Source organism: Leopardus geoffroyi, chromosome X, assembly GCF_018350155.1.
Source record: "Leopardus geoffroyi isolate Oge1 chromosome X, O.geoffroyi_Oge1_pat1.0, whole genome shotgun sequence".
Lineage (NCBI taxonomy): Eukaryota > Metazoa > Chordata > Mammalia > Carnivora > Felidae > Leopardus > Leopardus geoffroyi.
In genome coordinates, this window is record NC_059343.1 from 113516148 (window position 1) to 113532936 (window position 16789).

At 45.3% G+C, this 16789-nt stretch overlaps 1 protein-coding gene across 9 annotated transcripts in view; it reads right to left on the reverse strand.

Moving 5' to 3' along the window:
* Positions 1-16789, reverse strand: part of ARHGEF6 (Rac/Cdc42 guanine nucleotide exchange factor 6) — a 101546-nt gene that overhangs the window by 50150 nt on the left and 34607 nt on the right. For all 9 annotated transcript variants that reach the window (XM_045472001.1, XM_045472003.1, XM_045472002.1 and 6 more), the window contains one exon: positions 6163-6233. In XM_045472001.1, the coding sequence (XP_045327957.1) occupies positions 6163-6233 (71 nt within the window). The remainder of the gene's footprint in view (positions 1-6162; positions 6234-16789) is intronic.

Consider the following 16789-nt stretch of genomic DNA (forward strand, 5'->3'; position numbering starts at 1 on the left):
CACAGGGCATGTACTGTAAAGGGATAAAAAGGGAAGCAGACAGAGGAGGCTATGTGTTCCCAAACAGAAGGCCTCAGTGGTGAGTCAGAAAGCAAGGGCTTTGGCAAGCCAAACAGCAGCACAGTTTGATCGAGATGAAATCCATTCAAACTTACTAAAATAGACTGCATCCAGACATTGCCTTTGCCTCCCTGACTCTGTCTTCACAAGGGCGACGGAGTATTCTTTTGCTCAATTAACCTTTGACTAAATTCAGAGCGAGACAGATGGTAAGAAGCCATAGAAAAACAGGTGGGCTATTGATTTTCCAGTAAAATATATTTCCCACATTTCCTGGAAAGGCTTTAGAGTGAGTTCATTTTTATAACTCTTCTTCTTTTTTTTTTTTTTTTCCAAAGGGAAAGAGTCATAGAATATGAAGAAATTATTTTAAGAGGCTAAAATGCATAAACAGCCGACCCTTGAACGACACGGCTTTGAACTGCGGGTCCGCTTACTGTAAATGTCTTTTCTGTTCCTTATGATATTTACATTTTTTTTAAAGTTTATTTATTTTTTAGGGAGAGAGAGAGAGACGGAGTGTGAGCAGGGGAAGGGCAGAGAGAGAGAGAGAGAGAGAGGGAGACACAGAATCCCAAGCAGGCTCCAGGCTCCAAGCTGTCGGCCCAGAGCCCGACGCGGGGCTCGGACTCCCGCACCGTGAGATCGTGACCTGAGCTGAAGTGGGACGCTTAACCGACCGAGCCACCCGGGAACCCCCCTGTTCCTTATGATATTTTAAATAGCATTTTCTTTTCTCTAGCTAACTTCACTGTAAGAAGACAGGATGTAATACATATGACATACAAAATATGTGTTAATCAACTGTTCGTGTTAGCGGTAAGGCTTCTGGTTAAGCTCTTGGGGAGTCAAGAGTTCTACATGGATCTTCGACTGTGCAGGGGGTCAGCGCCCCTAACTCCCGAGCTGTTCAAGGGTCAACCGTATATGGATGAGGAAGACAGGAAATGGGTAGGTAAAAAAAAAAAAAAAAAAAAAAAAAAAAAGTACAGGGAATGTGGAGAAGGAATAAATGGGCAGATGTAGGGAGTAGTTCAGGCTGGTAGATTTAAAAGGGGAAGGTTCACAGAGGATTTTGAGGACAGTGAAAATACTCTGTGTGATACTATAATGATGGATACAGGCCATTATACATTCGTCCAGACCCACAGAACATACAACACCAAGAGGGAACCCCAATGTAAACGATGGACTTTGGGAGATCATGACGTGTCAGTGTAGATCCTTCGCTTGTCACAAGTTGTCACCGATTCCGGTGGGAGACGCTGGTAGCGGGTGAGGCTGTGCGTGTGTGCGGGTGGGAGGGGTACGTGAGAAATGTCTGTTCCTTCCGCTCGATTTTGCTGTGAACCCCAAACCGCTCTGTAAAATAAAGTCTTAAAAAAGAGGGCGGGGGGGGGGGGCGGATAAGCGCTAAAAAGGTAGAGAAAACTCCGGGTGGGAGCAGGTGGGTAGAGAGATGAGTAAGAGGGAAAATGGGGTAAGCAGAAGGTGGGTGGTAAGAGCAGAAATGGCAGGAGGCTTCCTGGGATTTTTATGTGAGGTCACATATTACACACTCCCCACCTTTCCCACTGCGTACGGGTTCTCCAAGGCATACCCTCTAGGCATCTGCCACAAGTTACAATGAAGTAGAAGAAAGTTAGGAGAAAAATAAATTGTGCTGGCCACTACTCATTGTACCTTCCTGTTTGGAGGTAGGGAGAGATCATCTCTCCCCCTGCAGACGGATAGGTGCTCACGCCCAGAATCGAATATTCGGATCACTGCGTGTGAATACAGCACTCCACCTTCCCGGGGGGCATTTTGACGGGCGAAGAAGACAGTGCAGTCCACTCTATGACCAGCAGGGAGGGATCGCGGGCGCGCCCACTCTTGCCCCGGGGGGGATGCGCCCATGTAGCCCCCCCTGCCTGAATTCCCTTCCAGCTCTTCTCTGCTTAGCTAAGTCTCGACACGCTTGAATCCCGCCTTCCACTGAACCTTTCCCTTTACTGGTTCTCCAACCTCAGTTTAGTGGGCAGCAGAATCAGCCGTTTCCTGGGGCGCCCGGGTGGCTCAATCGGTTGGGCATCCGACTTCGGCTCGGGTCATGATCTCACGGTCCGTGGGTTCGAGCCCGGCGTCGGGCTCTGTGCCGACAGCTCGGAGCCTGCTTCGGATTCTGGGTCTCCCTCTCCCTCTGCCCCTCCCCCACTCATGCTCTGTCTCTGTCTGTCTCTCTCTCAAAAATAAATAAACATAAAAAAAAGTACTGTTTCCTGAGATCTATGGCCAGAGATTCTGATATACAGCAAGTCCGGTATGGGGCCCGGACGTGTGCACTTTTAACAAGCTCCCCGGGGCCTTCTGAGGCAGGATCCCCCAACCACGTTTTGAGAAGCCCATCTTAGGACACTTTATAACTGCATCATTCTCTGCCACGTGGCTTCCTATCACGTCTGTCCTACGTTCCCAGTGAGACAGACCATGGGCATGAAGAGCTAAGCGCTGCGCACAGATTCAGCCTGATCGCTAAGCCACATAGATCCCTTTTCCTGTTCTTTGTTTTCTCAGTTTTACTGAGGTATGACTGACAAATAAAAAGTGTCTATGCTTGAGGTGTATAACTTGATATATTTTTGAAAGATTTTATTTTTCAGTGATCTCTACACCCGACAGGGGGCTCGAACCCACAACCCCGAGATCAAGAGTCACACGCTGCTCCGACTGAGCCAGCCAGGGGCCCCTATAACTTGGGCTTTTGATATAGGTACGCAGTGTGCAGAGATCGCCACAGTCAAGCTAATTAACACCAGCGCCTCACATCGTTACCATTTTCCTTTGTTGTTGTTGTTCTTTATTTTTAAATGCCTCCTGGCACGTCACAGCAAGTTATGAAGGGCAGAGAAAGCCAACAAGCAGCATAAGATTATTAGAAAAACAATGGATAGAAAAATGGCATGCTGTTTCTCAGTAGTGAGAGAAGTTTAACAAACGGCAGTGAATTTTGAGAACGCGGAAGGAACCACGGTCAGGGGCAGCAAAAGCCTCCTCTGGGCTGCCACGGCCCTAAAGGATCCTGAGCACCTATTCCAAGCACCAGGCCAGGAGTGGGCAAGCCTCAGTTAGACACACTGAACGTGGCTCATGGCACATGCAGGTCTGGGCTGGGTACCCAAAGCCACTTTGGTCACACTGGAGAACTTGCATCAAGGCCCGGGTGGGGCAGAAATCAGCACACGGTCCCCTGGAAACTTGAAAAGGGGGAGACAAATCTACAGACTTGCAAATTCAAGGAGTCTCTATCCTGCCCAAATTTATCGGAGGCGATTGGTTCATTTTACATGTCCACTTGACTAGGTCACAAGGTACCGAGCTTACACATTATTTGGGTATGTCTGGGAGGGTGTCTACAGATGGCATTGGTAGGTTGAGGAAAGCAGACTGCCCACCCCAGCGTGGCTGGGCATCATCCAATCTTTTGAGGGCCTGGAAAGAACAAAAAGGGAGAAGAAGGGAGAATGCGCTCCCTCTGCCTGACTTCTTGAGCTAAAAATATCAGTCTTTTCCTCCCTCAGACTAGAATTTACACCATTGGCTCTCCTGGCCCTCAGGCCTTTGGATAATTGAACTTCCAGGAATCCAGCTACAGCTCTTTGTATGCCTTGCCAAAGTCCTACGTGGAAGATGTTCACTGCAGAATTGTTTAGAGTAGTAAGGCACGAGAAGCTATGCACATGGCTTTCATATCTCAACTATTGTAAATAATGCTGCAATTAAACATAAGGGTACGTGTATCCTTTCGGATTAGTTCTTGTATTCTCTGGGTAAATACCCAGTAGTACAGCTGCTGGATTGTAAAGTAGTTCTATTTTTAACTCTTTGAGTTAAACACACACACACACACACGCACGCGCACACACACACACACACACACACACCCCATTGGAATATTATTCGGCCATAAAAAAGAATGAAAAGAATGAAATCGAGCCATTTGCAATGACACGGATGGAGTGAGAGAGCATAATGCTGAGAGAAACAAGTCAGTCAGAGAGAGACAAATGGCATACAACTGTATTCATCAAGAAACAAAACAAACGAGCAAAGGGGAACAAAATAAAAGAGAGGAAAACCAAGAAACAGACTCTCAACCATAGAGAACAAACTGACGGTTACCAGAGGGGAGGTGGGGGGGGGGGAACAGTTAAATAGGTGATGGACGCGCACAGTTAAATAGGTGATAGGAGGGCACTTGTTGTGATGAGCACGGCGTACTTTATGAAAGTGTAGAACCACTATAGTGCACACCTGAAACTAATATAACACTGTATGTTACGTAACGGGATTTTAAATACAAACTTAAAAAAATAAATAGAATCAGCAGAGGCAGAGACAGCTCCAAAGCAGTGTGATGGCATACTCCAGATGCAAAGAGAGAAGAAGCTACTGCAACGTTTTCATCCACCATTTGACTGCATACTTTCTTTAAAAATTAAATCACGGGGGCGCCTGGGTGGCGCAGTCGGTTAAGCGTCCGACTTCAGCCAGGTCACGATCTCGCGGTCCGTGAGTTCGAGCCCCGCGTCAGGCTCTGGGCTGATGGCTCAGAGCCTGGAGCCTGTTTCCGATTCTGTGTCTCCCTCTCTCTCTGCCCCTCCCCCGTTCATGCTCTGTCTCTCTCTGTCCCAAAAATAAATAAACGTTGATAAAAAAAAAAAGTTAAAAAAAAATTAAATTAAATCACGGTGGGGAGGGGGCGCCTAGGTGGCTCAGTCGGTTAAGCGCCAGACTACAGCTCGGGTCATGATCTCACGGTTCGAGAGTTCGAGCCCTGCATCAGGCTCTGTGCTGATGGCTCGGAGCCTGGAGCCTGCTTCGGATTCTGTGTCTCCCCCTCTCTCTGCCCTTCTGCCGCTCATGCTCTGACTCTCCCTCTCAAAAATCAGTAAACATTAAAAAAGAGGTTTTTTTAAATAAAAAAAAAGAAATGTAAGAAGAAAAATAGTGACAAGATTGTCCCCTATGATTATTGCCCATGTCCCCTATGAAGCTTCTTCTTGAGTTTTCATACCCACGACCACTCATGTCATCATTATGGAGCAAACTCGTGGAAGGGTGCAATTCTGACTTTTGGAACGCTACGTATAGAGATGTTGAACAAGATTATCCATGTGCAAAATGAAAGGAGTATGCAGTCCAAATGCACGTCCAATATCGGGTGAAAAGTGACACTAAGGAGCGCCTGGGTGGCTCAATCGGTTAAGCGTCCGACTCTTGATCTCGGTTCAGATCACGATCCCACGGTTCGTGAGAGCTGTGCTGATGGCACAGAGCCTGCTCGAGATTGTCTCTCTCTCTCTCTCTCTCTCTCTCTCCCCCTCTCTCTCTCTCTCAAAAGTGACACTATTTCAGACAAGAAAACTTAGAGCTTACAATGATTTGTCCTTTTCATTAGTGATCGGGCCGAGTCTGGAAAGGAGACGTGAAGGAAAGCAGAGGGAAGATTAAGGAGAATAATACAATTTTTTTTTTCTCAAATGGGAACTTATTTTGAGTACTGTATCTGTCCTATTTATAGCTAATATATTTTGACATATCTGTGTTCAAGCCAGAGTCATTCCACGCCTCCTGCTGTGCCAGAGGGCAGTCTTCCCTCCGGGCTCTCCTCAAATACAAGGTTCATAATATTTTGGAGGACACCATAATGGATTGATGGATTCGAAAATAAAATCACAGTATGCGATCACTTAAAACTAATAGCATTAGAGGAACGTGGGAACTCGCCTTCTTAATATCTGGTAAGGCTATATCTAACTGCTGGGTTTCCCCATCATGCCTACTTATGAACCAATTTCTCTTTTGGTGCCGTTTAACAGGCCTTGCTCCAAATCTTTGGGCTACCTTGGAATTTTTCAGTACGGTGGATGTAAAACTTCTAGACATCTGTAAGAGGCCTACCAGCAGAAGAGCTCCACGGTAGCACAGCTGACATTAGACCCTTGCGATACTTTACCCAGTCTCCTGTGAGCGTCACCTCAACGCATCGGTGGCTCAGCAAGTGAAAAGGTTCCATACAGAGAGTCAAGAAATTTTGTTAGTTCTGATCTGAACACTCACCACAGTATAATAGTTCTTGGTAAGTGGAGTAGTTTCGAATCCTTTGCCAGCCTTGGGGGAGAGGGGTCTCTCTGTGGAATAGACATTTAAATTATGTTAAGATCACACAGATCTAAGATGAACATTTTATAACTGAAGTCAACTCACATACTATAAATTTTGTCAAATGGAAGGATCAGTGGAAATGTACATTCCCCGACAAGTGACACTCTAATTTTACTAAACTCTAGATGGTCCAAGCTAGGGTTCTTGTCCAGACCCCTTCAATTTCCGAGAAGTTAAGGCCTAGCTAATGAATGGCAGGGCCAGACCAAGAACTTCACTCCATTCGGGCTCGTTTCTTTACTCCAGTCTGCCTCTCCACTCACCTCATTCAAAACAGATAAGCCAAATTAATGCTAACCAAATACACATATTTGTAACTTGTAAGTTACTATACAAGTATAGTATAGATATATATTACAACATAGGTAATAGCAGCCATCCTTTCTTGGGGCTCTCTACTGTGCCAAAAATAAAATAATCAGAATCTCTAACACACTGAAAACGAGCAGAAAATTCTTCTTTCTTTTATGTATCGTTTGAGTATCATGACATCGTGCTACAAAATGCTGCCTTTCTTTTACCAAGCTAATCTTACCTATTAAACTCATGACTAAGAGACATCCTAACACATTCTTTCTTAAAAAAAAAAAACAACACCTCAGGAAAATACAAGATGGCGATCATAAATGTTTAACAGTGTCACTAACACTATCGTTCCTCCCCTCATTTTCTCCTTTGCTTCATTTTGTTTTACATTCCATGTTTATCTTGCTATATTATATGCTGCTTTAAACTCTTTCTGAAGTATAGTCGAGTATATGTAAGTAACCACTTCATAAGATATCAGCACACTTGATTTTTCTTTTTAAAAAATATTTTCTAGTTTTAAATCTATTACATCCCAACCCTAAAAAATGCAAATTATAGAGAAAACATAAAAACCAATGATTAGTCAGAGTTAACCATCATCAGAGTAACATTATAAAGCATGTCTTCTCATTCTTTTTATATATGTATTTGTGAACACACACACATACACACACACACACACACACACACACAGAGGGATCTTTCTTACTTTACTTATGGTTTTGTAATTCTCCTAACAACCTTTTTAAAAATTTTTTATTTATTTACTTATTTTTAAGTGTTTTCTATTTATTTTGACAGAGAGAGAGAAAGAGAGAGAGAGCCCCAAGCAGGCTCCGTGCCATCAGCACAGAGCCCGATGCGGGGCTTGATCCCACCAACTGTGAGATCATGACCTGAACTGACATCAAGAGTCGGACGCTTAACCGACCGACCCACCCAGGTACCCCTTTAATCTTATGTTTTTATGTAAGCTCGAACCCCAGTGTGGGGCTCCAACTCATGACCCCAAGGTCAAGAGTCATATGCCCTACTGGCTGAGCCAGCCAGGCGCTCCTCTGTAATTCTATCACATTATCGCATGAATATTTTCTCATTTAACCTTGACTTTTAATTATTATTATATTTAAAATATTATCATATTAAAATAATCCTTTTATTTATTTGGCACTTAATAGCTTTTCAGACATTTTATTTGAGCCTCACGCCCCTAGCAGGCAGAGATGATTGCATTTTGCAGAGAAGCTCACTCAGGTCCAGGGAGGTGAAGTTAGTTACCTAAGGGCATGTATCTAGGACGTGGCAGGGCCAAGACTGAAGCTCAGGCGTGCCTTGGCAAGAGCCTGTGCTCCTAACCAATATGATGTCCAGAGGTAAATCTACCAAGAAGGGCTTGGTCAATGGCATTTGCAGTGATTCCTACTGGCGTTCAGAGAGGCCATCAGTTTGAGCTGGGATGCTCAGAGAAGACCTTGCTGGGCAGGAGGCACTCGATCTAGTCCTGGAGGGTGGTGAGAATTCAAACCAGGAGAGAAAACAGTAGAGAACTTTCTGGGCAGGGAAGATTCCAGAAGCACAGTTGTAGACATGGCAATGCTCAAGGCAGGACTGTTCCTGTGCCAATCAATTGTCCAGCTGGGCCTTGCTGGGTAGGGTGAAAACAAGGCAAAAAGGCAGCCCTCTGGGCCAACTGTGTCACGTCCGAGTGATGACAAGTGGGGTACAGCCAGTTGCTGGAAGCTTCACGCCATTTCAAGATCCTCCTGGATCTACCTGGTGGCTTCACAAGATTGTAAGTGGCAGAGCCAGAACTTGAAATCAAGTATTGTACCAAGCCGGCTGTGCTTCCCAGGCACCACTGTTGGACTCTTAGACTTATTTGAAATTGACAGTTACCAAATTCTTTCAGTGTTTAGAAGGCCAGTTTCCTATAACGTAGTGATAATGGTTCTACTTAGAACTCATAGCTGAGAGCACCTGGGTGGCTCAGTCGGTTCGCCCCTGACTCTTGGTTTCAGCTCAGGTCATGATCTCCCAGTTCCTCAGTTCGAGCTCCACACTGGTCTCCGTGCTAATGGTGCGGAACCTACCTGGGATCCCCTCTCTCTCCCTCTGTCTCTGCCCCTCTCCTGCTCGCTCGCTCTCAAAATAAATAAATAAATAAATAAATAAATAAATAAATAAATAAACAAACCTAAAAACATTTTTTTCTAAAAGAACGCACAATCGTTTTGTGCGACTGTAACGTAAGCCAGTAGAGATACCGGCAAGATAGGGTCAGCTTTCAAAAGCCAGGCTGAAGGGGAGGGTAAACAGTAATGGAGAGCCTGCCAAGACGGAGAAGCAGGAAGGAAAGGCCACAGGAATGGGTGATTGCAATGGAAACAAAATGTTACCTATGCGGAGTAGGACGGAGAAACATGAACCGAAAAGAAAGGACTGGCTACATGGAGGTTCCTGGGTGGCTGAACAGGATGCAAAAAAACAGCTGGTGCTTTAATAAGATCAATACCATTGTCAAACCTCTAGCAGGATTGACAGAGGCCAAAAGAAGACACGAATTACCAATATCAGGAGTGAAACAGGGGCTGTCACTACCTATCAAAAAGATGACAGGGGCACCGGGGTGGTTCAGTCGGTTTATGATCCGACTCTTGATTTCAGCTCAGGGCATGATCCCTGAGTCATGGGATTGAGCCCCGGCGGGCTCTAGGCTGCTCGTGGAGCCTGCTTAAGATTCTCCCTCTCTCTCTCTCTCTCTCTCTCTCTCTCTCTGCCCCTCTCCCCTACTCGCACTCTCTTTAAACAAAAAAAAAAAAAAAGATGATAAAGCAATACTCTGAGCAACTCTACACATATTAACTTGATAATTAGATGTGAAACGAACCAACTCTTCGGAAAACAAAAACTACCACAACTCACCCAGTATGAACTAGACCATTTGAACAGACTTAGAACTATTAGGGAAATTGAATTTCTTTTTTTTTTTTTTTTAATTTTTTTTTTCAACGTTTATTTATTTTTTTTTGGGACAGAGAGAGACAGAGCATGAACGGGGGAGGGTCAGAGAGAGGGAGACACAGAATCGGAAACAGGCTCCAGGCTCTGAGCCATCAGCCCAGAGCCCGACGCGGGGCTGGAACTCACGGACCGCGAGATCGTGACCTGGCTGAAGTCGGACGCTTCACCGACTGCGCCACCCAGGCGCCCCTGGGAAATTGAATTTCTAAACTTGAAACTCCAGAAAAAGGAATCTCCAGGCCTATATGGTTTCACTGGAGCACACTATCACACGTTTAAGGAAGAGGCAATACCAATTCTTCACAATCTCTTAGAGAAAATAAGAGGAGGGATAACCTTCCGACTCATTTTATGAAGTCACTATCACATGGACACCAAAGCCAGACAAAGATAGTATAAAAAAATGACAACTGCAGACCAATAGCCCTCACGAATATAGATGCAAAAAAACCTTAACAAAATAGTAGCAGATACAATTCCGCAACATTTTTAAAGCATTGTAGACCACGGAATCCATCCCCATGGACGCCAGGTTGGTTAAACATTCCAAAATCAATCAATGCAACCCACAATATTAACAGTCTACAAAGAAAAATCGCATGATAATACCCATCAGTGCAGAAAAAGCACCTGAGAGGGGCGCCTGGGTGGCGCAGTCGGTTAAGCGTCCGACTTCAGCCAGGTCACGATCTCCCGGTCCGGGAGTTCGAGCCCCGCGTCGGGCTCTGGGCTGATGGCTCAGAGCCTGGAACCTGTTTCCGATTCTGTGTCTCCCTCTCTCTCTGCCCCTACCCCGTTCATGCTCTGTCTCTCTCTGTCCCAAAAATAAATAAACATTGAAAAAAAAAAAATTTAACAAAAAAAAAAAAAGCACCTGAGAAAACTCAACAATCCCTCAAGGGGAAGAAACTCCCACCTCCTGTCCCCCCCGAAATAGGAATAAAGTGGAACTCCTTTAACTCAATAAAGAGTATCTACCAAACACCTGCAGCTGGAGTAGACCTACATGGCACAAGATGTAAGGCTGAGCGCGGTCCCCCTGAGATCAGGAACAAGGCAAGGTGGTCTCTCTCACCACCTCTTATTCAATTCAGTTCAGCTCAATTCAATTCAATTCGACTCAATCACTGACATCAACCAACGTCATGAAGAATTCAAATGGGTTACCTGGGATAAGATAACTCCAACAACAGCACTATCCCACAGATAAAGCCATAAGAAACCCTCCTAATCCTGATATAAAGAGCCTTTTCCAATTAACGTTTGGTTCTTTCCCCTCCCCTGCTGCTGTACAGATTCCTATTGCCTGTTGGTGGTGATGGGACAAAAAGAAATCTAGTGACAATGGGTTTCTCTGGATATGAAACATCTATGTGACATACCCAGGGGATTACAACAGGAAGTCTAAATATAAAGCTCAATCTTAGTTTTGGTTTACAATCAGCAGGAAGAGTCATTTCTTAAGCTGCCTTAATACAAATTTAATTAGCCAGCTACCTAATCTCCTCATCTGATAACTATATTTACCTGCTAATAAAAAGTCTTAGGAGGATTTAATGACCCTTTAACGGAACCAGTTGCAGAAAACAGAATTTGCTTAAAATATCTGTTCTGATCATACTTGCTTCAATATTTCCTTGGCATGGACATTTGCCAGGAAAATTTTAATGCAAAGTCCTTAGCTTTTCTCTAAGACAAAAACGAAAAAAAGATACAATTTATGGTGTTACTGATGTATTGGCAGGAATTTTTTTTTTCATGCACAAATAACACGTTAATTTACAGGTCACCACTGATTTTTAAATAAAGGACTGAAAATTGTTATCAACGGCTAATTTTCTTATTTATAATGTATCTGACTCAAACAAAGGAGCAAAGGCCCTTAATATATCCTCTGACGCTTACATAATGCCTAATTGATTCATACATATATTTTTCATGAAATAAAATCTTTGAGAAAATGTTTTTGTTCAAAAGGGTTTATTTTTCTCGTGCAACAAGAAAACGAGAGGTACGCAAGCAGGACTGGGAACAATGGCTCCACAATGTCACCACCGTCCAGGTCCCATCATTCTTGGTGAGAGGCTTTTATCATCACGGTCACCAAATCCTACCCTACCTTCAGCCTCAAGCTCATGTTGAAAGGAGCCTCGTGCGTGCGTGTGCGTGCACGAGATACTCAAAGATTCTACTTCCTCACTTCTACGGTAGTAGACTGGTGGCTTCACAGGTCCTCTGAAACCAGCCTCCTCCTGATGGGAGGGAAGAAGCTGTCCCCCAGGGCCTTGACCATAATCATCTTCTAGACAAAAGTTACAGTGGAACCTCAAACTTAACATGCCACTCCCCGAGGGCAACTTCACCAGAGCACAAAGTGCTCCTGTCCACAGCAGGCTCAAGGGAAGAAAAGCGGGCACAGCACTCCCATGGCACTGAAATCTGCAGGGTGGGGGTTTGCACAGGGCCAGGGTTGCTTTGTTCCGTTTTGAAGACAATACAAAGGCACGTGGAATACCGGCCCGAATGAAAAGTACCCCAGGCCACCACGAATGAAGGTCAGAATCGCTGACTATTCAAGTGACCTCAGCGTTACCCGCTTGACCCAAGAGTAAACGGAGATCACAGGAGTTCTTGACTTCCATGCCTGATTCAACCTCCCACACGACCCAAGAGTTTGTGTGGCCGTGGGGTTTAAAACTCTAAATGGATGGTTTCATTTCAATGAAAGACGCATTTAATCTAGGAGTCATTTTTTTAAAACTCCTTACAGACAAATCTTCCCTAAGCTTATACATCAGTATGAACTTCATGAAAAGAAATAAAACATTGCAGGGCGCCTGGGTGGCTCAGTCGGGTAAGCATCCGACTTCGGCTCAGGTCATGATCTCGCGGTTCGTGAGTTCAAGCCCCGCGTCGGGCTCTGTGTTGACAGCTCGGAGCCCGGAGCCTGCTTCAGATTCTGTGTCTCCCCTTCTCTCTGCCCCTCCCATGCTCATGCTCTGTCTCTCTGTCTCTCAATAAGTAAACATTAAAAACAAATTTTTTTTAAAGAAAGAAAATGTTGACAGGTGTATTTTCTACACCAAACATAAAATAGCACAACACTGAACTTAACGTGTCCCTCGGCAGCATCCTAAATAGGTTCCGGCCAACTTGCCACCCTGTGGAGGCAGCGAGAGGTGGTATGGGCAAGAATTCGGGTCAACAAAGACTCATCACCTCCTTCCCAACAAGACATTTTCATTACGCCGAGCTGATCTCCTCCACCACCCCAAGCTCCCTCTGCTCAGTCCTACCACGGATCCTCTGTGGCTTTGGTCCTCCCTGACCAATCACTATGGCTTGGATTGTCCTCCCCTCTCATCTGGACCTATCCACAGCCTACATGTCTCAAGCCCTACCTCCTCCACGAAGCCACTTCCAACCTCTCCAGCCACAGCACACTCTCTCTGTCCGCTGACAATCTGCTACGTATTTTTATGCTTTACCATCTACCACTTTACGGCGTCAGTTGTCAGTTTCATCTCCGGCTGTTAGCTCTGCCCCGGACTCCAAATCAATAATGGCAGCTACCTGCTGGAAATCTTCAGAACGATGACTCTCTGGTGCCTCCACTCAACATGCCCAAAGCAACTCATCATCTTCAGTGAGATCTCCCCGTCACTAGACTATAAACATGAGGACAAAACTCATGTCTTAGGTTTCTCTGCCTCACCAGTGCCGGGACAGAGCCTGATATCCCAGTCATGGCAAAGAAACCTTTGCTGGCTGGCTGGGTGCATGACGCCACATGCCCTTAAGGAGCTCACCCTCAAGCTGCACCTCTAGACTTGGAATTATCTTCACCTCCTCCCCTCTGCTCATCACAAATCATCAGCAAATTTTCCTGATTGTTTTTTAACAGTATCTACTGCATCCGCCCACTTTTTCCGCTCCACTATCACAAAAGCAGCCCGCACGGCTCTCTGGATTGCCAAGATCTCAGCAAGAGTCTCTACTGGCTTCCCCACATCCTCGTTGGTTACCCCTACCACTTCTCTGCCATCCAGCCCCCACTTGACCACTAGAAACAGCTTTCGAAACCACATACTGTCCCCTACTATCTCCTGCTTTGTGTTGACACCCTTCTTCATATAGCTCCAGCCGAAGCCCCACTCCTCTTTACGTGCCTTACCCTCAACCCAAATCACCCTACCACCCACTCCACACCTTCCTACCTCCATGCTTTAACTTACTAATGCCCTCTAACCTTCTACCTGTCAGAAGCGTCTTTTCATCCTTCAAGGCCCGATTCAAGTGCTTCCCCCTCCCGCCGAGGTTATTGTTCATAGAATCTTTTTTGTTTTTTTGCCTGCACCAATAGCATCTTGTCTAGACTTAGAGCTTTGTCTGCGTTACTTATCCCGTGCTACCCTGTTACAGTTGTCTATGTACACACCTATCTTGACCACTAGACTGTAAGGTCATTAGAGGCAGGGTCCCCGAGGACAGACTAATATAGCCCCACCACCACTACTATCAAGTATCTAACTGATGCTCAGTGAACAAGCTGAACAGAATATAATGACCTGCCCCACGGTATGCATCCATTTTACAGATACTTAGAGAGCCTAAACAAAACAGAACATCTCTGCCCTCATGGCGCTTACATTCTCATGGGAATATACAGATGGTAAGTGAGGTAAATAAGCACACGTACACTATGTTAGGTGGAGAGAAATGGTTAACAAAAAATAGAGCAGGGAAGGGGGAGAGGGGCAATGGGGATAGGGTTCCATTTTCTTGGGTGACCAGGGAAGGCCCTGCTGCAAAGCGGACAAGTAAGCAGAGACCCGAAGGAGGTGAGGGAACCAGGCATGTAGACATCCAGGGAGCGTCCTAGGCAGAGGATCAGTAAGTGAGGTAGGTGCCCTTTTGGCACAGGAAACCGGGAGCCAGTGTGGCTGAAGTGGAATGAGTGAGGGGGAGAAAGGTCAGAGAGGAGGTCAGAGGGGCAACGGGAAGCTGAATCCTGGAGGACCTTGTAGGCTAGTGAGATGACCTTGGCTTTTACTCTTTTTGAGATGGGGAGCCATTACCCAAGTTCCATTTTGAAAGAATCACTCTGGCTGCTGAGTTTAAATTCGGTTTAATTTAAGTAGCAGGCTTCCTGGCCCCAGCTGTCCAGACCTATCCTTGATGGCTGGGTAAGACGCTTCAAAGGGTTACCTAGGTGCTCCAATCAGAGCCAGAGATTGCCACGTGAGTCCTTAACTGAGCTCCAAACCAAAGAGGGTATAGAAGAAACCCTAAGGGAAGGGTCCAAAGCCCAGAACAAACAGCCCAGGGCAGTCCACAATGCAGCAGCCAGACTGTGCTACAAGGCATCTCAGCGAGGGACGTGATGATGAAGGCATGCTGTCTGTCCACTTCCGGTGTCCTCGCGACAATGCTTGGACAATGCCTTGGGGAATCCCCAGGCAAGGCGGCCAGACCTGTGGCTTTCAATCTGGGGGATGAAGACACTGAATCAACGAACAAAGCTAGAGTGAATCTGGAAAGGTGGAGACCGTAACAACCAGACCAAAGCAACTGAAAGATGTAGCGAGGGGTAAAAATCAGCTGTGAGAACCATCAAAACCAAGGAAATTCCAAGAAGGCCTGTGAAAATATTTCAGGGATCAACAGAAACATCTCCATTCCCGGTAATAAAAAAAAAAGCTAAGGGGCACCTGGTTGGCTCTGTCGGTAGAGCGTGCAAGTCTTGACCTTGGGGTTGTAAGTTCGTGCCCAATGTTGGGTGTAGACGTTACTCAAAAATAAAATCTTCTAAAAAATGCTAAGAAGTCTACACATACATATATAACTATAAATCTTTTAGTAAACATTTATTCCATCAAGGGAGGTGCCCCCTGCCTTAAACCAACACACGACACAGAAAAGCGTGCAAACCAAACTTTCTCTTAAATGCATTCGGGGAAAGCTCCTAAGAGGGGTTATCTGGGGGAGGATGCAAAGGAGAGAGGAATTTGTATCGCCTATATTATACATCTTTGTAATTTTTTAGTTTATTTACAATGAGCCTATGATTATATTAGCCGATAGTATGGGGCGCCTGGGTGGCTCAGTTGGTTGAGCGGCCGACTTCGGCTCAGGTCACGATCTCGCGGTCCGTGAGTTCGAGCCCCGCGTCAGGCTCTGTGCTGACGGCTCAGAGCCTGGAGCCTGTTTCCGATTCTGTGTCTCCCTCTCTCTCTGACCCTCCCCCGTTCATGCTCTGTCTCTCTCTGTCTCAAAAATAAATAAACGTTAAAAAACTTTAAAAATATAACTTACTTTATATTAGCCGATAGTATTAATTTTGAGTCATTAAAAAAGCAATGAAGACGTCTACGAAAGAAAAAGCACACTGAGCAGCTAACCACTCAAAGGAGCCCTTGGGTAAATATTTTGGGGAAGTGAAGAGATATAACAATGTGAATAACCGAACACTACTTTATCTGTATTGTGACATATTTTTATATATCAGGGTTTTTTTGGTGATATAGGCAGGGCCTCCTTGCTTAAATAACAAAAGGCAAGGAAGTGACCTAAGAAAGTTCTAGAAAGACTACTGAAGAATTCTTAGATTTCATTCTCCCGATATTATTACAAAAGAGGATAAGCAGTTAGCAGTACGTAAGAGTTAAGGGCAATTGTATTCAGAATCAAAGCAGCCAGACGGCTTCCTGCAGCCCTATGATTGTTATTTCTCGAACACATGTCTGAGGCATTTAGACTTAGGTCTGCTTAAAGAGCTTAGGGCTAAAAAAAGGAAGTTAGCACATGGCCTCTCTTATTATTCTTTTCTACCATGGTGATTCTTAGAGTGGCAGGAAGGGGACATAGTTAAGGTGGAACAGTTGTCTGAGCTTTGAATTCTTTAGCTTTTTTAGGTTTTTGCTGTCTTGATGTAATCGAAATGCAACTTCGTTTCAAAATATCTAATCACCGATTTTTCCCAGTTCCCTCCTACCCTAATTGTCGGCTTATAAATGCAAATACAAACAGTTTCTGTTGACCAATTAAAACTACAAGATTGTCAGTAGGGGGGCGCCTGGATGGCTCAGTCGGTTAAGCGTCCTACTTCGGCTCCGGTCATGATCTCATGGTTTGTGAGTTCGAGCCCCGCATCAGGCTCTGTGCTGACAGCTCTGAGCCTGGAGCCATGCCT